This window comes from Cyphellophora attinorum, assembly GCF_001299255.1.
Source record: "Cyphellophora attinorum strain CBS 131958 chromosome Unknown Contig4, whole genome shotgun sequence".
NCBI classification, from domain to species: domain Eukaryota; kingdom Fungi; phylum Ascomycota; class Eurotiomycetes; order Chaetothyriales; family Cyphellophoraceae; genus Cyphellophora; species Cyphellophora attinorum.
The window spans coordinates 1092939-1117630 of NW_017253232.1; the positions used below are offsets into that span (position 1 = coordinate 1092939).

The 24692-nt window shown below is 53.4% G+C and overlaps 8 protein-coding genes across 8 annotated transcripts; 3 read left to right on the forward strand and 5 right to left on the reverse strand.

The window, feature by feature from the left end:
- Positions 1 to 1252: 1252 nt before the first annotated feature.
- On the reverse strand, positions 1253 to 4375 carry AB675_6534 (putative glycine dehydrogenase (decarboxylating), mitochondrial; the record flags this gene model as incomplete). Its single annotated transcript, XM_018146833.1, has 1 exon — positions 1253 to 4375. One exon carries the CDS (start codon positions 4373 to 4375, stop codon positions 1253 to 1255), a length of 3123 nt encoding a protein of 1040 aa, XP_018004000.1.
- Positions 4376 to 4976: 601 nt separating this feature from the next.
- Positions 4977 to 7198, reverse strand: AB675_6535 (putative transporter; the record flags this gene model as incomplete). Its single annotated transcript, XM_018146834.1, has 7 exons — positions 4977 to 5568; positions 5623 to 5687; positions 5737 to 5805; positions 5900 to 6198; positions 6451 to 6524; positions 6575 to 6866; positions 7030 to 7198. The coding sequence occupies 7 exons, from the start codon at positions 7196 to 7198 to the stop codon at positions 4977 to 4979; spliced, it is 1560 nt and encodes a 519-aa protein (XP_018003641.1).
- A 1248-nt stretch (positions 7199 to 8446) lies between these two features.
- Positions 8447 to 10276, reverse strand: AB675_6536 (ABC1 family protein mitochondrial; the record flags this gene model as incomplete). Its single annotated transcript, XM_018146835.1, has 1 exon — positions 8447 to 10276. The coding sequence occupies one exon, from the start codon at positions 10274 to 10276 to the stop codon at positions 8447 to 8449; it is 1830 nt and encodes a 609-aa protein (XP_018004137.1).
- Positions 10277 to 10965: 689 nt separating this feature from the next.
- Positions 10966 to 12193, reverse strand: AB675_6537 (uncharacterized protein; the record flags this gene model as incomplete). Its single annotated transcript, XM_018146836.1, has 4 exons — positions 10966 to 11305; positions 11361 to 11541; positions 11622 to 11806; positions 11856 to 12193. The coding sequence occupies 4 exons, from the start codon at positions 12191 to 12193 to the stop codon at positions 10966 to 10968; spliced, it is 1044 nt and encodes a 347-aa protein (XP_018003702.1).
- A 1099-nt stretch (positions 12194 to 13292) lies between these two features.
- On the reverse strand, positions 13293 to 15572 carry AB675_6538 (uncharacterized protein; the record flags this gene model as incomplete). The annotated part of the gene is made up of 1 exon (XM_018146837.1): positions 13293 to 15572. One exon carries the CDS (start codon positions 15570 to 15572, stop codon positions 13293 to 13295), a length of 2280 nt encoding a protein of 759 aa, XP_018003873.1.
- A 342-nt stretch (positions 15573 to 15914) lies between these two features.
- Positions 15915 to 17573, forward strand: AB675_6539 (Set1 complex component ash2; the record flags this gene model as incomplete). Its single annotated transcript, XM_018146838.1, has 1 exon — positions 15915 to 17573. The coding sequence occupies one exon, from the start codon at positions 15915 to 15917 to the stop codon at positions 17571 to 17573; it is 1659 nt and encodes a 552-aa protein (XP_018004075.1).
- Positions 17574 to 18719: 1146 nt separating this feature from the next.
- AB675_6540 (Transcriptional activator hac1) lies at positions 18720 to 19550 on the forward strand (the record flags this gene model as incomplete). The annotated part of the gene is made up of 1 exon (XM_018146840.1): positions 18720 to 19550. The coding sequence occupies one exon, from the start codon at positions 18720 to 18722 to the stop codon at positions 19548 to 19550; it is 831 nt and encodes a 276-aa protein (XP_018003983.1).
- Positions 19551 to 20254: 704 nt separating this feature from the next.
- On the forward strand, positions 20255 to 22467 carry AB675_6541 (SWI/SNF and RSC complexes subunit arp9; the record flags this gene model as incomplete). Its single annotated transcript, XM_018146841.1, has 3 exons — positions 20255 to 20284; positions 20383 to 21889; positions 21941 to 22467. 3 exons carry the CDS (start codon positions 20255 to 20257, stop codon positions 22465 to 22467), a joined length of 2064 nt encoding a protein of 687 aa, XP_018004051.1.
- Between the last annotated feature and the right edge of the window lie 2225 nt (positions 22468 to 24692).

A 24692-nucleotide genomic window follows, 5' to 3' on the forward strand; every position in this document is an offset into this window, starting at 1 on the left:
CAACACATGAATGAGCCGTAGTAGGCAAGCACGACGCCCATCGACTCCTGCCTCATCATCTGTCTGGGATCATCGTTGGCAGGAACGTTGCGCACAGTGCTCATGCCACTACGTTCGTCTGGTCAGTATATCGTAAAGTCGTTACTTCCCCGGCCGTCGCCTGTCATTCCTCTTTGGCCTCAACACTTTCCTACCATCAACTCCCTCTCATCCTTCCCGCGCACCATCCACCGAACCAGTACTTCACCATTTCCGCCCCGAATTCCACTGCCCAGCATCCTCCACCCCCTTGGCAACCTTATTCGTCGCGTCCTCGATTCCACTGGTTGCATTCGCTAGTCCATCGCCCACCGGCTTCCCTGCCCAGCCCGTTGCGCCATTGACCGTTTGGCCCAGACCGCGACCAGCGGCGCCAACTACACCGCCGACTGTGCGAGAGAGACCTCCGACGGTGTTGCCGACCGTAGAGGTGACGTATTTGGCTGCGCCGGTAGCGCCTTCGTTCTGGTGGGAGTCGAGTGGCATTTTGTGGGTGTTCGGTCTGAAAGATTGGTGATGGTGGCGTTGCTGAGAGGTATAGAGTAACCGGATCAAGGCCTGTGTATAGTGGTGTGTATCGAGGAGTAGTGGCTGTACACTTGGGAAGGCTCGCAGATGCGGGAGGTGGCGCGCGCACCACCCTCATATACCTTCTTCTACCACCCCTGTGGCAGTGCTGATCGGCTGACTACCTGACCTGTCTCGAAACTACATCATAGCATTTCTTGATTTTGGCGACACGGTCTTACAGACTGTGGTTCGCTTGATGTACACGAACGTGTGATGTCATTTTGGGCTTGGGCTTCGTCACTGTGACAGGGGCCAGGGGTTTGGCGACGACTGGGGTCTGGGAGACACAACGATGTTACAATGCTGCTTCCACTGCATCTGGCGTGTGAAGACGTCTACGTGTGATACAATGCTACACGAAACTCGATGAAAATGCTTTGATTTGACAAGCATGTTTCTTGCCTGGCCGAGACCGCGGAGCGGCTGTTGGCTAAGCCATGAACTGCTCGAGACCTATGCATTAATCTGCCCAATACCACATATGTCAAACACTGCTGACGGCACCTTAAATTGCCGCTCGGGTTGCTGTTCGAGCAGCCATACCTGAACGCCCTGCAGGAATGCTAGAAGTTGTTGAACTTTTCATTATCGTCCCAAAATGACAAGAGCAGGTGGTTGAACTCTGCCCTGACTTTCACTCAACTCACGACTCCTCTTCGTAGCTCTCAATCGGCGGACAAGTACAACTGAGGTGTGAGTCGCCATACACATCGTCAACTCGTGCGACTGACGGCCAGAACTTCTTCTCCTTGAGCCAAGGGAGGGGATATGCTGCGCGCTCACGTGTGTAAGGTCGATCCCAGTCGTCCCTCAACAAGTCCACCTGCGGATGAGGTGCCATCTTCAGTAAGTTCCCTTCTCGAGGGACCTTGCCGTCTTCGATCTCCTGGATCTCTTTCCGAATTTCGATCATGGCATCGCAGAACCGATCGAGCTCCTCTTTCGACTCTGACTCTGTGGGCTCAATCATAAGAGTATTCGCCACTGGCCAGCTCATGGTTGGGGCGTGGAAGCCGTAGTCTTGGAGTCGCTTCGCAATATCAGCGACCTCGACACCACTTGAGGCCTTGAAACCTCGTGCATCTAGTATGAACTCATGCGCACACCTGCCGTTCTCGTTGGTGTACAGAATGGGGTAGTGCGGCTTCAGCCTCGACATGATGTAGTTGGCGTTGAGTAGGGCAATCTTTGTTCCGTGGGTCAGTGCTGTGCTTCCCATCAGTTCGATGTATGCATGGCTGATTGTGAGGATGGAAGCACTGCCCCATGGCGCCGAACTGATGGGGGCGATAGCTGAAATCTTGCGCTCTTCCTCCGAAGCATCGCTCGCGTGAGGGTCAACAAAGGGGTGCGTCGGCAAGTGCTTAGCGAGGTGTGCCTTCACTCCGATGGGACCTACACCAGGGCCTCCGCCGCCATGTGGAATGCAGAATGTCTTGTGCAAGTTCAGGTGGCAGACGTCAGCACCAATGTCGCCTGGACTGCAGAGTCCAATCTGCGCATTCAGATTGGCGCCATCCATGTACACCTGTCCACCGTGATCATGAACAATCTGGCACACTTTCTTGATCTCCGGCTCAAAGACGCCATATGTACTCGGGTACGTGATCATGATTGCGGCCAGATCGTCCTTATGTTTCTCGCACTTCTCCTGCAGATCTGCAATATCAAGATTGCCCGTCTTGGTGTCGCACTTCAACGTGACGACCTTCATGCCAGCCATCGCAGCCGAGGCAGGATTAGTCCCGTGCGCTGATACTGGTATAAGGCAGATCTTACGATCCTTGCCGTCGTTGTTGAGTTCGTGGAATTTTTTGATGACCCGCAACCCCGCAAACTCGCCTTGAGCACCGGAATTTGGCTGCAGACTCACGGCATCCATTCCCGTAATGGCCGCGAGGCCGGACTCGAGCCTTGAAGTCAACGTTTTGTAGCCCGCGGCTGTAGAGATGGGCTGGAATGGATGCAGGTCGCTCATAGCACTATTCGAAAGAGCTTCCATCTCAGTGGTGCCGTTCAGTTTCATCGTGCATGAGCCTAGCGGAATCATCGAGTGCACTAACGAGAGGTCTTTTGATTGCAGATGGTAGATGTAACGGAGCAATTCGGTCTCGGAATGATGCTGGTTGAAGACAGGATGCGTGAGGTAGTCGGTCTGCCTCTTGAGGTTGGATGGCAGATCGAACTCGTCAACCTCAGCTCTAATCTGGTCTGCATATCTCGTCGGGTCGATACCAAAGCCCTTCAACAACCTCATAAAGGTCGCGAAGCTATCGCGCTCATCGAGCGAAAGGCCAATATGGGTGTCGTCGACCTTGCGTACCAACATTCTGTTGTCGAAGCAGTCTTGAATAATCTGGCTGCATTTAGCAGGGTCTTCAATCTCGACGACGAGTGTATCGAACAAGACTGTGCCATCTTCGTGAGTGCCTTTGGTAGAGACCTTGAATCCATTACTTGTCAAGATCTTCTGCATGATGCGCGCTTTGGCAGCGCAACTCTCGGCGATGCTCCGCAGACCACCCGGCCCGTGGTAAATGGCGTACAGTGCGCTCATATTAGCGAGCAATGCTTGGGCGGTACAGATATTGCTGGTAGCCTTCTCTCGGCGGATGTGCTGCTCTCTGGTCTGCAATGCCAGGCGTAGAGCTTTGTTGCCCAAGCGATCTTTTGAAACACCCACAAGCCGTCCAGGAATTTTCCGCTTGTACTTGTCGTTACATGCAAAGAAGGCTGCATGCGGGCCTCCGTAGCCTAGAGGGACGCCCAGACGTTGTGCGTTTCCGAAGGCAATATCCGCACCAAACTCGCCTGGTGACTTCAATATGGTCAGAGCCAACAAGTCTGTTGCCACAGCAAAGGTGCCACCTGTTGCATGGATTGTGTCGGACAGGTTCTGGAAGTCGAAGACACCGCCTTCTGTATCTGGATACTGGGCCAAGGCGCCAATGAGTGCATCGCCCTGAGATTTGATGAGCTCACAGTCGTTGGCCAGCAAATCTCCAACCACAATGTTGATTCCAAACCCTTTAGCACGGGTCTCTAAGACTGAGATTGTCTGTGGATGACATTTATTGGAAACAACAAAAGCCTTTGATTCAAGCTTGGCACGGCTGGCAGGCAGGGCATTTAATGCCATCGTCATGGCCTCGGCTGCAGCGGTACCTTCATCCAAGACTGAGGCATTGGAGATGGTCATGCCAGTCAAGTCAGTGACCATGGTCTGGAAATTGAGCAATGATTCCAGACGACCCTGACTTATCTCTGCTTGGTAGGGCGTGTAGCTAGTATACCAAGCGGGGTTCTCAAGCACGTTGCGCTTGATGACGCCGGGCGTGATGGTATTGTAGTAGCCTGCACCGATCATGGTGTACATGGCTCGATTCTGTCTTGCCAGATGTCTCATGTTCCTTGCGACCACCAATTCGGGCTTCCCAGACTGGTTGTAGCTCATTAGTGACATGGGTTGCTCCAACCTTATGTCACTCGGAATAGTCTTGGAGACGAAGTCATCGACGTCGGACACAGGCGGATCGAGTGCAGAAAGCATGGCCGTCTCCTCCGTCGAATTGGGACCAATGTGGCGGTGAGCGAAGTAGTTGGTGACATTTGTCTGAAACGGGACATTCGTGGTAGCGTTTCGTGTTTCTGTTGACAAGTGTCGCCGGCCGGCATGTCTGCGTACAGGCTGGCATGCTGGCAAGAGGTAACGTGGTACGAGGAGGGTGCGTGGCGTCGTGCGCGCAAGAGCGCTTCTTGCAGCCATTGTGGTGGGATTTATGCCGGGCTAGGGCAGGAACGATGTCAACATAGTCGTGATTGACATACAATAGCCACGACCAAAGTCAACATATGAGCAGCGATGTTTTTTGACCACGTTTGCAGTGCTTGGCTGGTGGTTGCATTCACGTTGAATCAATCTGGTAATGAATTCATTGACGCCCTAAGACCCCGGCTACAATTCCAGTCGGCAAGCGCGCCGCAGTGACTACTTGCCCCAATTAGAGGCCTTCCCAGTGCCAATTTATGGAGTAACTGCCACGCGAACAGACCCGAAACTTAGTTTTTCTGTTCGAGAAATTTCAAAATGGCATCCTCTCACCGTCGCATCGTTGGCCAAGGAGTTACTTCACACTACGAAAACTGACATGTTTCTTGCCTCGACATGCTTAGCATTGTCTGTTTGTTTCTGTCTGGCATCGGACGCCCGGCACTCATGGCAGCCCAGTTACTGTGACCATTACTGATAACGCGATTGTTCTTCCCCACCAGCCTGGAACCTTATCTAGACGAGAACGAGATAAGGCGCTTACTGTCAGAACGGTGAAAGACACCTTGAACCGGGTTCACAGAGACCCGCCTCCAGCTCAAACCATGTATCGGTAGCTCTTCTGCATCTTCCTTGCGGCCGCGATGTCTGTGCCCTCCATCTGAGCCGTCTTCTCGAGCTTCGCCATCTCCTTGGCAGACAGTTCGACGTTCTCGTTCTCCAGTCTGTCGAGCCGCTTGTTGGCGCGCGTGAGAATGATGTACATTGTCACGCCGCATATAGCAGCTACTGCCTGGAGCCCGATGTTCATGCCCAAAGCAGGGCGATAATGCGGAGCAGAGCCCTTGGTATAGACGAATGGTGTCCAGATGGAAGCCGAGTTGCCGATGGCGTTGATGAACGCGAACGCGGCGGCGCGCTTTGCTGGTGGGCGGGGAATAGCATTGGCGATCCACGCATATGTAGTCCCGTTCATGGCGAAGATGAAGCACATGAGGAAGAGTGAGAAGTAGCGTGGGCCGAAGCTGTCCGTGAACATGAAGATGAGGAATCCCACAATCGTGACCGGGATAGGATACATGAAGAAGTAAAACCGGTTGCCGATACGGTCGGAGAGGATGGAGTGACCAAGAGCCCAGAAGGTAATAAAAACATAGGGTGGCGCGGCGAGTAGCAGACTGATCGTGTGGCTGGTTTGACTTGTCAGTTGTCTGGAGAACCAAAACAATAAGTAGTCGACTCACCTGTAGCCCAATGTTCCAGTCAGGGTTGGGAAGAAGTTCTGAAATCCAGCTGCGCCAGTGATACACTGCACATTGTCAGCAATAGGACCCTCCCCGGGGCAGGAGTCCGCTCACCATGTACGCAATTGCCAGGATATAGGTTTTCGGATCTGACATAGCAAGCTTGAAGCCTTTCCACTGACTCTGAATCCCCAGACACTCGTCAGCACACGACCTCGCATAGAAACGATGGATGTCAGGAGGATGGCATGATATTGTTCAGAAAATTGAAACTTACCATTCCACCAGCTTCATCAACATCTGCCTCTGCTGCATCGATTGCCATTCTTCGGTTGGCAACATGCTTCATCTCTGGCGAGAGTCGCTTCCAAGTGTGAGGGAAGTCAGGCAAGAGGACCATAACGCAAAGTCCCACAAAGCATGTGATGCTTCCTTCGATGATATACAGCCACTGCCAGGCACTCAGTCCTCGCTTGCCAGCCAGTCCACTGAGGATACCAGCTGCGATCAGGTTTCCGAAGGCGCCAGATATCAGGGAACCAGAATAGAAGATTGACATCCTAAGGTTGAGTTCGGCTATAGATTGCAGGTGTCAATCAGCTTGAACCAGCACATCGGAGAGAAATTTGCGGGGAAAAGTAGTGTAGAAAAGGAAACGGGAGTGTCCCGAGCAAGTTCTCTGCGCAGAAACTGCTAACTAAGAAAGAAAAGAAGCCTGAGCAGGAACCAGAGAAAATGAGGCTATTCTGACATGCGAGAAAGGAGTATTTGCTGCCGTACAATGACTTCCTCGGAAAGCATTCGGTTCAAAATCGCGAGAATACGTACATTTTGTGTACCATTTGGACAGGTAGAACAGGACTCCCGCAAAGAACGGCGCTTCGACAAGACCAAGAACGAATCTAAGCCGGACATTAGTGACTGTCCCCATCCAGAATCAGATCCTGCTTACCTAGCAGCCACAATTCCACCATAGGATGTGACCAGACATGTCAAGGCAGACACCAGACCCCAAGCCGTGGTGAAGAAGCCCAGGTAGATCGAGGGCCGCCCGAGGTGATTCAGGAGGAGGTTCGATGGTACTTGTCCGAGAATGTATCCAACGAAGAGAATACTCAATGCTGTCTGGTACTCTTCCGCCTTGAGGTTGAGATCGGCTTCGAGGCCTTGCAGACGGGCGGCGGCGTAGTTGTTGCGATCGATGTAATTCATGAGGTAGACTAGGACAACGAGCGGCATGATAGCTGAGAAGACCCTTCGTCAGCATTGTCTTTGGGACAGGGACGTGAAGTAGACAGTTGCAGAGAAGCACTGGCAATGGTGCGTTGCGCCGGCCTGTGTGCTCTCAATCAAGCCAATACTCGTTTCCCTGCTCCAATTCTGATGTGAATTTGCTCGAGTACTTACTAAAGTCAATGCGTCGCTTGAGCTTCTTCTCAATGGCCAACTCCTCCTCAGTCAATTCGGTGAGCTTCATAACCTCTTCGTGGGTTAAGGTTCCCTTGTCTTCCAAGAGGTCCTGATCTCTCAAAGATGCTCGACGGCCATCTTCGGTGTCCTTGTTAATTTCAGCCATGGTGAGGAACGGCGTGGTGTGGTTCGAGATGCAGGCAAAATTGACAGAAACCACGTGGTGAGCAGGCCTGAGAAGAACACTACGCGAAAGAGCGGCAGAGGGCGAAGTGATATCACAAGTCGATCGCCACTCCTTACGATTAAGCGGGACGAGAGTTCACTCCGAGGCGATGTGGTAGTATGGAGACTAGCGACACCGCGGGAAAAGTCTGATGACGTGTGGACCGGAGAACAGTTTGGGGTTCGAAGCCGGGGTTCACTGGGGTGTTTACACCAGTTGCCCCTCGTAGACAGGCACGCGGCAGGCATAGCGAACGCCAGCTGTGGTCTTGTGAGCTAGAGCTGTGTTGCCAGCCCGAGAAAAGCATCATCGAGCTGACAGTCAACCAGTTGGAATGCCCGCAGTGCGGGTAGAGGTGTGAAAGGACCTGGTCTTCCCCTAGCTTAAGCGTCCTTGGCTCAGAGGCGGCACAATCCCGCTCGGCCAGTAGCATTAACTCCACGCTCAGCAAGACTCCATAAGCTCACCAAGAGTCTCCAAGACCACCCCGCCAAATTGCTTGTTCTCGCCTATGGATGATGAGGCTCGGATAAACACCATTTGCCACAGAAATCAGCCCATTTGTCGAATGGCTTGCAAGTTGTCCACCAGGAGCATTCTGCCCCGGAGAAAGCTTTGCCCGGAACAGGGCTGGAATCTGACATCGGTAACTCTACACTGGCGTCGGCTGTCGGTGCCGTACCCGGCAGGCTGGCTAACCACAGGGTGAGAATGCCCTTTCGTGTCCCTTTCGAGAGCGCAGTCAATCTTACGGAGACATCACATGGGCGACCCGTTGACGCGGCGTTTGTGAGACGTGCCGACGGCACAGATATGCTGCTAGGAAGTTGACCGAGCCCACTTCGAGGAACATGAGACAGCATGCATGATAGTGCATGTATCGGTGTCCATTCTCCCGCAGCTACCAGTCAGGGTTGCCAATTGTATTTCGACGTACGTTTCTCGGGAAGTTGATCTTTGGCTGATACACGTGAGACCGATGCCCCTTGTGTAGGGTCTCGACCGCATCTTGAGCGAGTTCCTGAGGCCGAGCCGCTGGCGCCGCAGTATCAGAGATATCTGGTTTGACGATCGATAACGTGGATGTCCGCAGTGCCCGCGAAAGTCAGATTGAGGTGAAAGGTGAGAAGTGGCTGCATTGCACGATCTATTGCCCAGCACGGACCGTTTCGATCAAAATATAGCTGCCTACACATTCGGACTCAGCAAGTCGCTCTTCACACACCGCTCAACAGACTCAGCCGAAGCTTGCAAGAACCGCCTGCCCTCCAGTCCAATCCAGATCTTCAGCATCGAGAAGTCCCCTGTCTTAAAGCTCTTCAGCACGGCCTTCGGATCTGCGGTTCCAATCTGCCGCAGAATCGGGAGCGCGCTCTTGAACAAGTCTAGATTCGGGTCGAGGCTCCGCCCAATGCCCTCGAGCAGAAGGATCGAAATGACCACGTTGACGAAGTCACCCTCCATTCGTACGTGATGGTCGCGGACCATGGAGAGAACCTCTGAGAGCACGTCGCCGATCTTGATGTTTCCCAGTGCGAAGGTCCGGCCTTTCACGCCGATGACAAGGTGCTGCATGCGCAGGGCAAAGACCTCGCCGTTAACGACGGCGTCTGGTGACCTACAGCGCTCGATCATCAGGTGTCCGGCCTTGTAGCCGTCGAACTCAGCTACCGCACGGAAGAGGTCTAAGAAGTTCTTTCTGTTGTCGTTGTTCAGCTCTGTGACCAAGCCGGTGTCAATGAAGATCAGCTGAGGTCGGTATCCCTCCTGATCGATCTGTGCAAGAGTCTTATCCCAGTCGGGCTGCTTTCCCATGTGTGGCCTCAGACGAGACAGCACAGCCTCGGTCTCGTCAATCTCATCTGGTGACGAAGGCCGAGACGGATCCTGTTTACTCGTGTAAGGTAGACGCACGTCTGGTTTGACTGGCTTGTAAAAGCGAACCATGATGTTGCCGGGATGTAGATCGGCATGTACGAAGTTGTCGATGAGGAGCATGTGCAAGAAGGCGTCTAGTCCTTCATCTGCGATCTCTTTCTGGAAGACTCCGCCACCAGACTCGAGGAAGGCAGATAAAGGAATGCCCTGGGCGAACTCTTCGACTAGCACTTGTCTTGTCGTAAAGTCAGAGTATGGGTATGGGAACCAGGCCGTGGTCCGCTTCTGGAATTGCTTCCGGAATATTGTCAGATTGGCTGCCTCGATGCGTAGATCTAGCTGTAGTCGCATCATCTCTCCGAAGTTGTCCACTTCGTTTGGAAGATCCAGCCACTCCAGCGTGGGTATCGCGTTGATGATAGCAGCGAAGACACCCATGATCTTGAGATCTCGCCGCACAGTCCTCTCGACCTTCGGATGCAGTACCTTGATCGCAACATAAGACGAAGGAACTCTCGCAGGCGACGACTTTGCAAGCGCGTCTACATTCCTCCTTACCCGACTGAGCAGTCGCTCTGACGAGCCAGCATCGAGATCACTGTCGTCTGGTAACGCAATGTTTGGCTTCAATCGTGCCTTGTACACCTGCGCGATAGCACCAACACCCAACGGCTTCTCCTGGAACTCCTCGAATATCTCCTCGAACGGAAGGCCACCAAAGGCTGCTGAGATCGTCCTAATCGAATGCTGAAGCGAGTGGGCGGGCGCATTCGAGTGCAACTCCGACATGACCTTGCACATTTGGGCTGGGAAGATGTCCGAACGAGATGCTGCCCACTGACCCAGCTTGATGAACGCAGGCCCAGCGCGTTCCATGGCTGAGACCAAGAACGAGTACCACCAGAGAGTCCCCGAGCGCTCGTTGTCCCTGTCCTTCTTGCGCCGGCCAATCCATATAATGGGCACAGAAGCCATAACCGGGACGAATATCAAGGCCAGGTGCAGGAACCGTAGTCCTGTGGCGATGGGCTCGTAGACATACTGGTCTAGAACATATATGATAGTCTTGTACACTCTCTTGATCCCATGGACTTCCTTCGGCACTTCTTTACTGATCTCTTTTCTCGACGCGGCAAGCATGTGCTTCTCATGTGTCTCGTCACCAGCAGGGTCCTCCTCGCTCAATTCCACGAACGCCGCCGGAGATAGCGCAGCAGCAGCAAGCAGTATGGCCCGCGGCCTCTGCCGCGAGTCTTTGTATCTGTATTTCGAAGTCCATGTTGACACGGAGGGGCCCGGCCGGGGCCATGGGAACGATCGAACAGACTGTTGAGGCGCGCTGTGAATTGCGCGTCTGCTGCATGCGCGGCCAATGCCTATGATGAGCTCATTGTGCTCTGTCAGTCTGCATACTAGGCCAAGTAGGAGAGCAGCGCTGGTAGGATGGACGCTGCGGTCTATCGTGAATGGAGTTTCATGATCGTGGCGTGCACTGCATTATACTGGCATAATACGGCACAGAAGGCTATGACGTCCGAGGTTTCATTGACGCCGGTTGACTGGCTTTGAAGGCCACTAGAGATACCGGTTGACGAGCTACTATTTCTCCCGCTAAACACTACTGGGAGATCGGCACTATTGTGTCTTTCTGTCGACGAGTGGTCTCGCGAAGCGCATGAGTTTAGACGATGGAACGCGGGGAAAGAATTCGCGTTTTGACTATCTAAGTATATCTATTCTATTCAAGTGACAGCCCTCCCAGACAGTTGACGCCACGCCAGGACGTCTTCAGTTTTGATCGCAGTAGCTCATCCTGCGCCTCAGAAACTCTAGAAGCCGTTGTCTTGCAAGAAGTCGGTGATGACCTCGAAAGCCGCGGTAGCATTCGGCGCCAGATTGAAACTGTGTCCGGAATTGGGGTGCGAGTAGGTGACGACCTTCTTCGCGTTAGGGAAGATCTTTTCTGTCCCATTCTCGAAAGCGCCAGGACACAGGCCGCCACACGCGACGAAGTCGCACTGTCCATCTAGCACTAAAACCGGCCCGGTGAACCCGGGAGAAGAGAAGTTCGAGTTACGCACCGACAGCGTCTCAACGAAGCTGGCCGGCTCTTTCGTGTCTTCTGCGTATTGAAGAACATCTGGCTCGTAGTATGGAAACTTGAAGAACCTGTTCTCCGGTCAGTCATAATTCAGAGGCCGCCTGGGCAGGTAGATACACGTACGCTTCTGCATTAGACCACTTGTCGACCCAAGATGTATAGAACGAATCCAAGTGGCCCCATTTCTTCGGATTCACTAGGTTTGCAATCCGACTCTGTTTGGACTGCATCGTTGCCGCACTGTCCAGGCCATAGTAGCTGACACCAGTGAGGACGGCAGCATCAGTAAGCTCCGGGTTGATCGCTAACAGGCCGTTCGAAACGCCGCTGCCGACACTGTGGCCAACGACAACGATTTTCGATGACGCGGGCTGAGGCAGCTACCCCCTTTGACCTGCTTGATTATCCCTGCGAGGATGTGGGCCTGATTGTAGACGGACGCAAAGATTCCCGGCACGACCTGTGATTTACCTGTCGACACTCGATCATAGTAGAAGATGGAGTAGCCTTTGTTTAGAGCGAAGTCCACGAAGCTGTACTGCTCAGGCTTGATGGCGGGATGCCAGTGACTGTCACTTCTGATCAGCATGTTCAATTAATCCGGATGGGCTCACCGACGCTCTGTTATACCCACCACCGTGTGTAGCTATAAGCAGCGTATCGGACGCTCCCTTCGCGGGCTTGCATAGCGTGCCAGAGATTGTGTAGGTAGCGTTCGTAAGAGGTTCCTCGGATGGAAGTAGCAACGGAGGTAAAGACTTGGCATCTCGCCGACCCATGTAGGTGTTGAGGGCTGCAATATCATCCTCGGTTTTGAGGGCGGGAAAATTCCATTTGAGATTGTTCGTCGTCACATCCACACTGAGCGTGTGCTCAGTGCAAACCTTGTGAGTGTTGACAGGGCTTGCTTGCGCGAGCAGTGGGAGGAGGAAACTCAATGCTAAGATTGGCTGCATCTTGAAAGGTTGGGCAACGTCAGGCACGGTTGGTAGGCTGTTGAGATGATGAGAAGTGCTCGACTGCATGGACAGCCGATACTTATGCTGCAGCGTCGAAATCTTCCACGTTGACAACAGCATGATTCCTCAACTCGATGGACATGAGCCTGGCTGGTAGCGTCGCCTTGTTGACCGCAGACCTCGCGCGCGTATGGAATACGCAACCTCGCTTGCTTGGGTTTAGAGCGCACAGGACATGTCTGCACTGCTTCGCCGCCGTCTTCGGAACGCGACGGACGCTACGACAGTATCTAATCCATCATAATGACAGCATAGGCTGCCGAACAGCTGGCGCTATGCCTGCTCACCGGCCATGAATGCTGCCCGAGCTCCGGAGATCATGCCATAGTCGGAAGGCGTGGCTGGAGGCTTCAGCGTCCAATGTGTTGAAAGGCAACTCAGGCTGAGATTAGTATAGGTACCGATGATGCCACCGGAATGTCTTTGGCGAAGCCAGCATCGTCGAGCGACAACCGCTTTGTGATGAGCGGCGGCTGCTCACCTTTATGATTGCTTAGCACCAGACGTTGAAGGCATTTGCAGGTAGTTTATGGAATCAAAGCACACTGCTGAGGAATCATTTACGTGATACGTGAACACAGCCCCTGAGCTCATCGACGACGAGAGCGAGCATCTTCTCACAGCATTGCAAACAGCCGCAGGAATGCAATGACATGCATTCTTTAATTGAAACAAATGTTTGAGAAGTGGGACCACGTGTGATAAGAGAAGGAGACGCCTTGCAGGAAAGGCGAACATCAAGCCGGATGACAAGGGCTTTATCTTTGAGCCGGTTGACAACCAACTTCCGTCTACCTAGATTGACGGCTTGATCCTTCTCAGCCTTCTTTCTCGCACATTCTCTGAGCTTGAGCAGCATATACAGTATTCGGCGCCGCGGACAGCTACTGGGCACCAAAAACACGTCACTGTTGACTCGACATAACGTGGTTACGGCAACTCGATTTCCAAATATAAGTGCTCATACAGACACATGACAATTGTTAGGTTCTGCGCTTGATGTTGAAAGATGATCGTCTATTATATTGTCATGATATCATCTGCTCTCCTGTATCGTCGGCGCACGCTCCTTGAGCCACGACTCCGCAGAGCTAGGATCGCCCTTTGTCTCCTCCACTGCTTTTGCAATCCACCCACGAGAATATGCAGACTCCTCATTAGACAAGAAGTTCACCAGCACCGTTCGCCTCTGCTGTGACTCGTCTACACAGAAGGCCACGGTCCTTGCTTCTTTGTCCTGATTCAGTCGCTCCATGACTGGCCTGACGACCGGCAGAGCATCTTTTGCGGAGTAGATGCGCTCATCGCCAGTCACGTTTTTGTGGCCTGTCCGACACCACGCGTGGTTTTGACACCAGGCCTTCCCACACCCGCCCATGAGCTGCTGCAATAGTCTCCGCTCAATGCGGCGGCGGAGGGCTTTGCCTTCCGGATCGTGGACGCTGTTGTACAGCGGACCAAAGCAGGTGTTGCACAAGCCAAGCTGTTCCCGGACAGCACGTAACTCGTCTCCCGGTGCGATTGTTCGTGAGCACATCTCGTTGATGCAGACCTTGGGTTCTGGTCGCGATAGCCGCTCTCTGTCATGTAGCGCGAGGTGCGTACGCATATCCCGAAGCCGCACGATGCGAGAACATATGTGGCACTCGGTTGTGCGCGCACCATCCGCCAGCTCGTGAGGTGTCAGACCGGACATCAGAACCTCTGCATCTGTGAATGAGGGGTCGTCCGGACCTTGTTGTGGAACTTCCACGTGACAGAACTGGCAAAGTATCACCTTTTCTGGACATGTCGATGTGCGGTGTTGCGCCAATATTGTTGCGTCGTAGGCCTCGAACTCGCAGCCTGGACATTTCAGTGGCGTTGGCGGATGGAACAATGCGTTGTGTTTGTCCTTCCCAACATCTGAATCAGCAAATTCGTTGTCGTGTGGGCAGTGCCAGTGGTTTTTCCACGAATCCGAGTGCTTGAGATAGACGTTCGAGCATATTTGGCAGACCACATTATTGCGATAGCAGAAAGCTTCGTGTAGAGGAAGTGTTCGCTTTGGTATCTTCTGCCGACAGTTTTTGCAGATCGTCTCATCCGGCGATAGTTCTGCGGCGCCAGAAGTAACTTCGGTCGAGGATCCAGCATACTCTACGCGCAGCGAGAAAGCGATGGCTTGATCTTGTGACACATTCGGGCCTTTCCAGGCATGTGTGCTTATGGTCAAGGCTTCGGCGTTCTCCAGCTCCGCATTGGTTGATCTTATAATGATACTCTTCTTAGCCGCATTGCTTAGATCCGCAAAGACGAATTCGTCTTCTCGAGGGAGCGATCGCTGATGACTCGAGGATGGAGTTATGAGGACATCAGGAATGGTGACACTTTCTTTGTCGCTTTCCAAGAAGATCTGTAGATCTCGACTCCGATCCCACGTCTCCAGTCGATAGTCGACATACTCTCCAGGCAAGACCTGGCCCTCAACGACAACACCGGGCTCGATGGTGCGTCCAGATGAGCTCCCATGCTCAGTTCCAGGCGCTCGACGCGCTTTCGCCAAGCGCCGTTCCAATGTCTCTCTTGCCTGCTCTTCATTCAGCGCCTCTATATCAACTTCCAGATCAGTGTCAACGATGCAGATACCATCTCCCTCGGGCTCGAACTTATCTACCAGGAACCTGAAATGCTCGTGTCTTGCTCCCTTGATATCTAGAATCTCGTTTAGGGTGAGAGTAGTGTGGGTGTCTCGCAGGTATCGCTCAAGTAACGATTTCCAGTCCTCGGGATCATAGCCGGCTTCCAAAGGTCTCAGTCGGACATACGTGCCTTTCGGCAACTGCTGCGCGTGGACCGTGACTGTCGTGGCCTTGTCACCCACGCCGTTCGACATGGTGACATCCCGATCAGGTGTAGCTTCTCTTGTTGGCTGCTCGGATGCATCAAGGTCAAAGCCAAGGGCGGACCTGAGGAAGGCGCTCAGTTCGACCGTCCCATCGTGAGCCGAGAACTCCCTGATACCAGCATATACTGCCTGCCCATTGCTGGGGTTGACTAATCGGAAAGTGAGAGGGTGTGGGAGTTGCTGCTGTCGCTCTGCAAATGCTTCTCTTGCACGCACTTCGGCAGCAAATGAGAATTGATTGAAGGGATCGAAGGTTGATGTCAAGTTGCGGTTTCCTCCATGTTCTACCTGGACAACTGGTGCAGCAGCCAGAAGGGCTTCGAGGGCAGATTGCGGCAATGCGATTTTATCGCCGACCAGTCGTTTTCGCGACGGGGCGAGCACGAGCTGCTCTGACCATTTCAAGGCATGCGACTCAGGCGATGCCATCTCCGATGTTGTTCTTTTAGATAGTAGAGTGTGTGACAGGCCATGACGATGGGCTCAGGGCAATAGCAAAGATCAACACAAGGAAGTACCTCAAGACCACGCTGAGCGTGCTGGTACTAATTGTTCTCGAATAATCTGCGGCCGCTTCGTCATCGCGATCGCCTTCGCCTTCACCCGGAGATGATAGCCGCTGCCCCAGATCTCGGATGGCCCTAACTAAAGCTTATTTCAATTGTCCGTCGCGGTCGCCAAACCTGAGCCCGCGTCTGATCTCTCTGGAGACAGCCACATCTTGCATGCACTCTGAATCGTGGTGGACTGCATTTGACTTGATAGTGCGTCATGGACGACAGCACATTGGCCGGTCGAGGCCATCGCCAGAAGATCCCGACCGACAAAGTCCGCGAGCATGTGCCAGGCGCGAAAACAGAAAAGAGCGACGAGAACAACAAGGTCATCATACCCACGTATATTGCGCCGAATGACGCCAAACTGCTTCTCGACCCACCAGAGCTTACAAAACTCTACGACCACAGCAAAGTCGGTCTCGATGGCGAGAGGATAGAGTTCTTTCAATTGGGAACCCATCTGGAGGGCAAGGAGAAGCGCATCTATCTTCGAACAAAGCGAGATCCTCAAACCATGTATTTCCATACCGCCGAAGCGAGTCCCCATTTTGCCCGACTGAGCGACGAAAATCATCCGCAATGTGCTGTAGAGGGTCTCAAGAATTGTTTCACGCGAGACATGCTAGGCAAGACCGGCGAGATGGGCAGCTATTCCACCAGAGCAAACGTCTTCGCCCGAGAAGGACAATTCTTTTTCGAGGCGAAGATCACATCACAGGCGCCTCCAGGACGCGAGAGACCAGATGCAGCACTAGCCAACACTCAACAGCAGGAAAAGTCAAGTACAAACCGAGGTGGAATCAGAGTCGGATTCTGCAGAAGAGAACATCATTGGAGCGAGACCATGGGCGGTAATGCTTACAGCTATGCTGTCGTATGTCGCTGTGGAACTGGCCGCGAGTATGGCAATGTTCGCTTCAACACCGCAATGCACCACTTATCTGGAGAGGGCGCCAGTGATCCCGGAGATCTAGTGCCTGGAGATGTTGTCGGGCTGATGATTACCCTACCGCCTCTCGAAGTACAACAGAAGGTTATGGAAGGCACGTTTAACTCTGCAGACTATCCACACCTGAAATGCGGTCCTGCAGTAATCAAGTCGAAGAAAGGCACTGGGGCTAAGAAGACCTCAAAAGCCCCTACCAAGTCGAAAGACAAGGACACAGAGCCGCATCGACACAAAGACGACAGCGGTAGAGCATCGCGAGCGTATCTCAGGAGCGACCTGAGCCCTGCTGCTTCCGATGTGCCCGATCAAGACATCATTCGGGACCGAAATCCTTTCCTCTTCAAGGGCCTGGCATACTACGAGTGCCCCGACTACACACCGCATCCAGACTTGAGTCGACCGACGCTCAACGCGAAGAGCAAATCAGTCAACCCAGAAACGGGCAAGAGGTACGATCTCACGACTGACCCGCACCCCAACCACGAGCTTCCACATTTGAGGACTCTTCCAGGCAGCAAGATAGAATTATGGGTAAACGGGAAGTACCACGGCATAGTTTGGGAACACCTCTTTGCATTTCTACCGCCCGCATCCACGATAGAGAAGAGCAGCCGCACCAGTCTCATGGACGGCAACATCGACGATGGCCTCCTCGGCTACTATCCCGCAATCAGCCACTACACAGGCGGCGCAGTAGAATGCAAATTTGATGGTCCATGGTGGTACGGGCATCAGGACGGTCCTGCGCGACCAGCGTGTCGACCAATTGGAGTGCGCTATGACGAACAGATTGTGGAAGACTTCGTCAGCGATATGGTCGATGAAGTCTATCAGGAGCAGCTATGGGGCGACGAGCAGTGGATGAAGAAGCGCGTACTCTCAAGCTCATTACATGCGCCGCTTTTAGGATCATTGCCTGGGTAAGTCATCAAAGCGAGGCTCAGCTGAGGCGGCTATTGCGACGCGCTTCACCAGAACGTCACGGTCGGAGACCAAGAGATCCCGGGCGGGATGGAACCACGGAATTTTGATCATGCGATTGCCAGGAGCCGAACAGTTCGATGGTGAGCTTCCAGAGGTAATCGGAGCCCATCAAAGTGGACTTGGTCGAATTGGCTTGGTCTGAAGGGATCACTGGCAGTCCATACACCTGCGCCTGTTGCACGGAAGCGCAACATGCTCATCGCAGAATCAGCTCGACACAGCTCAATTGCTCAGGCATCAGGCAAAACGCAAGTGCAGCTCATAGGACATTATACGCGATTGAGCAGCAATCGAGCACTGGATAGGATGTTCCGTCCTGGCAGCTGTGGATCATCGACCATTTCCCGCTTGTATGGCATGGAAATCTCGTGAGCGTGTCTACGGGGTCACCCTGAATCAGGCTGATACCAAGCTGAACTGAAGGCCATCGTCGAACCCAGGGTCAGCTTCCGGTAGGAGCTGCTCAGAGAGACGGAACGAGCAATTTGTAGCCTTGCGAAGGGGCTTCCTAGTGCTACATCATAGTATGCGTTCATAACAGACCTAAACAATTCATAGTATATCCTGCTCAGCGGCACAGGAGAAATATGGTACCTCACTGCAGCTGCACCTTCACAACACAATTTCTTATTCGTTATTGGTTGCCCATATTTTTGTGGGGCTGGTATGACTCGAGTTTTAGGCTGACAGGTTAATCCGCCCCCTTGCTGATTTCGGGCTGTGCTTCGCCCTTGTTCCACGACCCTCTCCTTCCTTCCTACTACATAAACACACCACAACAAAACCGAGTATCCCAAAAAGCAGGAAAGGACAACTCTTCTCTTCTCTATAGAAGCCTTCCCATCCTCACGATGGGAGCCACAACTCTCACTTCCGCACTACTCTAGCCTGCATCATCTATCGAACACATCGCCAATATTATTGTCTACGCAGTCCTTTCGCTACCCACCTGATCACATTTACACAGGCCTTTACTGCCCTGCGAAGAATCTTGAGGTGGCATTATCAGCATCGAATACTGTACGTAGCTCAAAGGTATCCAGGAAACCTCCCGAGCGGTTCTAACCTTACCAGGACGTCACCATCATGCCACGTGTCACTAAGAAGAACACCACCGGATGGGGCAAGCCCGTTGAACTAGGTCCAATTGTCATCGGACCTGGAAAGCGAGCCAAGACGGAAGCAGAGAAGGAGCAGCGCAAGAAGGAACGCGTCCTGCGAAACCGAAGAGCTGCCCAAAAATCCAGGGAGAAGAAGAATACAGAGGTCGAGGCACTTCGCCTAGAGAACGAACGCCTGCGCACTGAGCTCAGGCGCTATCGGGCCTCGTATGGAATCCTCAAGCCAGCCGACGACGGATATTCTTTCCAGATGTCGGTGGATCCAGTGGCCTACTCGACGGCATCGTCCTCATACATGGAGGACAACGAACGAAACATGCCACACGAATCGTCCTCCTCGGGCATGAATTCGACCAATGATTCAACGGAGACCCCTCCATTCCTATCACCAGACGCTCCCACCCCAATGGAGTTTAATGACGATGAACATCCAACCCCAGATCTCGATCCAACGACACCCGACGACGACGACGACACTCCTCCAACCCCGTTTCCCGACCCCTCTGAGCCACTCCAATCAGCAGAATTGGATCGCCAGCAGAGCAGCTCAGAGGGCGTCACCAAGTCCCATCAACGTCCGCGATATCAGCCGAACATGTTTCAGGCACAGTTGCGGCAATTGCCGGCGTCCAACTTGGACACGGACTTCCAGATGCACGTGTCGGAAGCACCGGGACCCATGGTCAGTTTGAGGAATCCTTCGGAGGATCCCAATCTTGGAGAGCCTTGGACTCAGGATACGGTGAATCCATTGTCCCCGGAAGACAGGACGATTACCTTCCCATGGGACTCATAGCTCCACCGTTCTCCGGTGAGCAGGTTGGCATTGAGTGGGATAAGTGGCTCAATTCGTTTTGAAAACACTGATAGGGTTTGCGGCCTGATGATTTACGTTCCGCTGAGGCAGAAGTGATCATCACCAGAAGATCCCTACCTTTTGGCAAAGGACCTTCTCGCTGAGCTGCTGTTTCGCAATGTGTACTCGTCGCGCCACCTCAGGCTGGCTGCGACTAACAACGCACTGCGCAGCGCGGCCGTGCCTGAAGCAACTTCGCCTGGGCAGGACCTTCGGCGCCGCCCGATCATCGTCTTTCTCGTCGTTGGTATGGAGGCAGAAATGTCGAATTCTCAAACCATGATTTATCACACAACTTTTGCCACAGGAATACCAGGCTCCAGTCCATAGGAATACATTCATTCCAAAAGTATACCACTGTTCTTAAGTCTCTCACGAGCGTGTCTTGCTCATGGAGTGTATAGAAGTGATCATAGCTACGATGTTGCGCAATATTGGCCGGGAGAAATTGTAGGGGGGGGCACGAAGCCCCCTCGCGCACTCTATTGCAGTGACAGCGTTGTTTGCGCGTTCCTGCGACGCGGACTCAGATTCGAATGCCGAGTGAATACTTCAAACAGCGGTACTCGTGATTGCACGTTGCTGGACTCCGAGTCTCCTGCCTGTCCTGTCGTCACTTGTGCGCGGCAGGCTTGTCCTGCACAATGCCTCCTTTTAAAGATGAATGGGTCTTCGTACGTAAACCATCAACCCTGCCAACTACACCACAATTCTTGTGCATGATCTGAACACGCTCGTCTACGAGGACTTACTGACATACCATGTTGATCAGATCATTGCGCCAGGCTCGAAATACACAAATGTTCAGCTCGGTCTCCCCGAGAGTTTCACGCCGCCGCAGCGCCGTTTTGCGACACGCATGTTCCCTGGACTGAGACCTGGAGAATGGGAACCCATCCGAATTGAAACGCGACCGAAGGTGAAGGCGGCGGAAGTGCACAAACCGGCTCATACCAATGGTGTCGCCGATACCGGGAGCGTCGTGGTCAACGGCGAGTCGACTGCAGCTGATGCGCCTGTGCCTACCAGCGCCGATGTCGAAATGTCTGAAGCGCCCGCAGCAGGAAGCGATGCAGCAGCACAGCCTACTAACGGCACAGACAATGCGCCGGAAACCGAGACTGAGCAGCCGACCACGACACAAGAAGATGAAGTTGAGTACGAGGATGATCCCTACTCCGAGGAGGGCGCTGTTTATCCAATCGTGGAGGGTCGTGTCGAGAATTGGCCGTGCTTTTTCGCGTTGCTCTCGCATATATGGAAGACCATGGGCCCGCATTTTGTGTCGCCCTTGATTGTCATATCACAGCCATGCTGGACAGCGCGAGACAAGGAGATGATTACACAGTATTTCTTCCAGGACCACAGGATACCTGCATTCTGCATGATGGACTCGGCGCTGGCTGCGTGTTATGCGTATGGTATTCCGAGTGGCCTGGTCATCGATGTCGGGCTCGACAAGTGCGACGTCTCTGCGGTCACGGACTTCACAGTCAATGAGGCTGGGCGAGGCGTGGCATTGTCAGGCTGTGGTGGGCGCGCGATGACGAAACGATTGCAAGAGGCCTTGACGCAGAACGGTATCTCGTGCGACGAGCCTATGGCGGAAGCCCTGAAGAGAAGCGCCGTTTGCGAGATATTGACCCCTGGCGCGGCACTTCCAACCGGCAAACCTGCCGCTGCGGTAGCGGTTGCGGCAACGGCGACAAATGGAGAAGTCCCTAATCCTGCTGCTGCTGCGAGCACTGGTGCCGTCGATTCTGGTGTGGATGCGAAGGACGCCGAGGGTGCTCGGCCGGGCGAAGCACCAAGTGGACCAGGAAACGGGACAGTGGTCGGCGAGGAAGGTGAGAACGAAGACGACAACGAGGGAGTTCTAGACGTGGCTGCAATCGTGGCTCAAAGCAACGCTGCAGAAGTTTTGGCCAAGCGAGAAGCAGAAAAGGCGGCCAAAGCTGCCGCGAAGAAAGGTGCCACAACTGAAGCACTTCGGCCAGTCCGACTACGGAATGCTGAGCGCGAAAAGGCCACCTTCACGTACGACGAGTTACTGCCTTATGGAACAGCTGGTCCGGATGGCTCACGGAAGCGGAAACGTGAGATTGAGATTGGCACCGAGCGATTTATGGCTGCGACTCCTGCGGAGGGTCATACTGAAGGCATTTTTGACACGATATGTGCTGCAGCTCATGCCACAGTGCTCGGTGTGCCCGATGTCACCTTACGATCGGGTCTCTGGGAGAGTGTGATACTGCTTGGAAACGGCAGTCGCGTACGAGGTATGCTTCTTCCTCATTCCACATGTACAGATCGATGCTAACGATGAGCAGGATTTCGAGAAGCACTTTTAACGCTACTGCAAGCGCGATATACCCTCTCACCCTCAACGGCGACAATATTCACCTCCGAGCTGCCTTCAAATTTCACCACACCCGTCGCAACACCTGGCACAAACACACCAGTGCCAGGCCAACCCGGCCACCCGATGCATCACCCCGGCGGCCATGGCGTGAACCCACTGCTTGTCGCAGCGACTCGGAACGTCATGCATCCAAACATGACACCACATCATCTTCAAGTACCGGGTGTAGCGACGCCCACACCAGACCAACACATGGCGCAACATCACCGTGGCTTCAGCCAGTCGCCTACTACCATTAAGACAGTCAAAGTACCAGACTACTTTCCCGAGTGGAAGCATGCATCAGTCTCGGGAATGGAGGAAGCTGCGTTTCTGGGTGCGCAGGTGGCGGGTAAGGTCATTTTCATGGTGGACGGCGGTTCAAATAAAGGCTTCATGAGTCGGACGGAATACAATGAATTGGGACCTGCGGGGATTCATGAGTACGCTATGTAGGAATAGCTACTAAAGGAAATTCGGGGCGAGGATGTAGAACACTCAATACGGCGGCCTCGCAGACGATAGAGCGCTTGGAAAGGAAAATGAAAAGACTTGCTTCCAACGTTGATTCATTATCCTGCTTGCTACTCGGCCGTCAGCGGATTTAGTCCATGGATGGACAGTACTTTTTGACTAAAGTCTAGTGGTCCTCGTCCTGAAGGTGCTACCACTGTGGTGGGCTTGCCTGGCCACTGGTCCTCACAGTTCTCCTGTTCGGGGTAGGCGACAGAATGTGCAAACTTCGAGAGAAGTTCAAACTTGCCTGGCCAGTCTGGGGGCTGAGTGCCTTTTTCTGAGATTGCTTCGATGCCGTGACTGGCCTGCATTCGAGTTCTGGCGTGCCAACCTCCTCCAATCTGATATACGCCGCCTGTAGTGGGAGCAGGAATGGCCTTGGTGCACAGCAACGCCACGAATGGAGCACAGTATTCAGGCAAAGCCAGAGGACTGCTATCTGCAATGACCGTTGCCATCCCTGGCGTCGAAGCAACAGGTGCTACAGTATTGATGAGGATATCGTAACGCGCGCCTTCGCGTGCCAGGGCTTCCGAGAGCCCGATGATGCCACATTTCTGCCCAACACTTAATTAGTATTGCTGGGCCTCAACGACTGCACCTCCATTCTCACTCACCGCAAGCGAATAGTTTGACTGCCCAAAATTTCCGTAAATACCCACTGGACTGGAAATGTTCACAACCCTACCGTGGCCTTGACGAAGAAAGTGAGGCCACATAGCCATAATGATCTTGAATGTCCCGGTCAAGTGGACGTCCACAACGGAATCCCACATATCGGCTGTCATGTTGGCAATGGACTTGTCACGTATGAAACCAGCGTTATTCACGACAATGTCGACATGACCACACATTCTGATTGCTTCTCGAACAATCCGTTCTCCCTCGCTGACGGAGCCTGTCAGCACATAAGCCTTTCCACCAGCACAAGTAATTTCTTTGGCGACAAGCGAAGGATCCTTCACGTCATTTAAGATCACCGTGGCTCCGAGGCTGCTGAGGTACAAAGCGTATGCTCGTCCAAGACTGTGCTCGATATCAGCGACCTGTTATTGGCCTCAGGATGGGCGGAGACTTGCCCAGCACCTGCCCCAGTCACAAGGGCAACCTGCCCGTCGAAACGAACCTCTTCGCCCTTGATGACTGCCTCCAACCTCTTCGTTTGACATACAGCTTGCATTACTTTATCGATGATCTGACCCGAGCCTGGTGAGTACCTTGGGCTTGAAAAATCGTTAGTTTGCTGCCACGTATTCAAAAGAGAACCAATAGACAGCGAGAGATCCGGGTTCAACAGCGAGCCGGAAGCCTCTTCCCAGCGCAGTTTCCTGAGCCTCCGTCCTACAATCTGGTATAAATGACCAGTTTCTTGCTTGTTAGTGGCGTGCACGAGTGCCATTGCCGATTGCAAGATACAATGTTCGCGATCCTCACTGCTGCCATTGTCCTTGTCAGGAGTTGCAAGCACCGAAGCCAGTATATTGTACTTTGAGCCTTCCAATGCAATGGTCTGAATGAAGCCAAGCAAACCGTACGTCGCCGCTGCGAATGTGTTAGGAGAAGGAAAAGGACGAACTCGAGGAGAACACAGACTAGACAGCAGCGGCGATGCATAGGAACTTCCACTGTTCAGGATGGTACCTGTGCTTAGGATCCGGCCATATTTCTGCTTTTGAAACACCGGCCAGGCTGCCTTTGTGATCTGTCCGTTGATTTTGATGAGAGTCTAGGGCATCTGATAAAGAGCTCTACTCACCCTATACGAGGACCCAAAGGTTTCAGCGATCATAGAATCCCAATCTGACAGTTGCGTGTCCGTCCAAGTGGGCATTGAGTCCACGCCAGCATTGTTGACGAGGACGTCTAGACGACCGAAGGTATTGACGGCGGTATCCACGACTGCAGCAGCCGTCAGTCCCGCCTCGCACCCAACAGCTTTGCCGCCGGCATCGTGTATTTTCTGAACGATATCGTTCACCGAGCACTGCGTAGGGATCAGTCCTGTTTTGGTGGTGGGAAGAACTAAGTAAGCAGGCTGTAGCTCTGACCTCGTCGTTCTGATCGTGAATAACAACCTGCGCCCCACGCGCGGCAAACTGCGTCGCAAAGACGCTGCCAAGTCCACGGCCAGCACCGGTCACGAGCACTGTCTGGCCTTCAAAGCG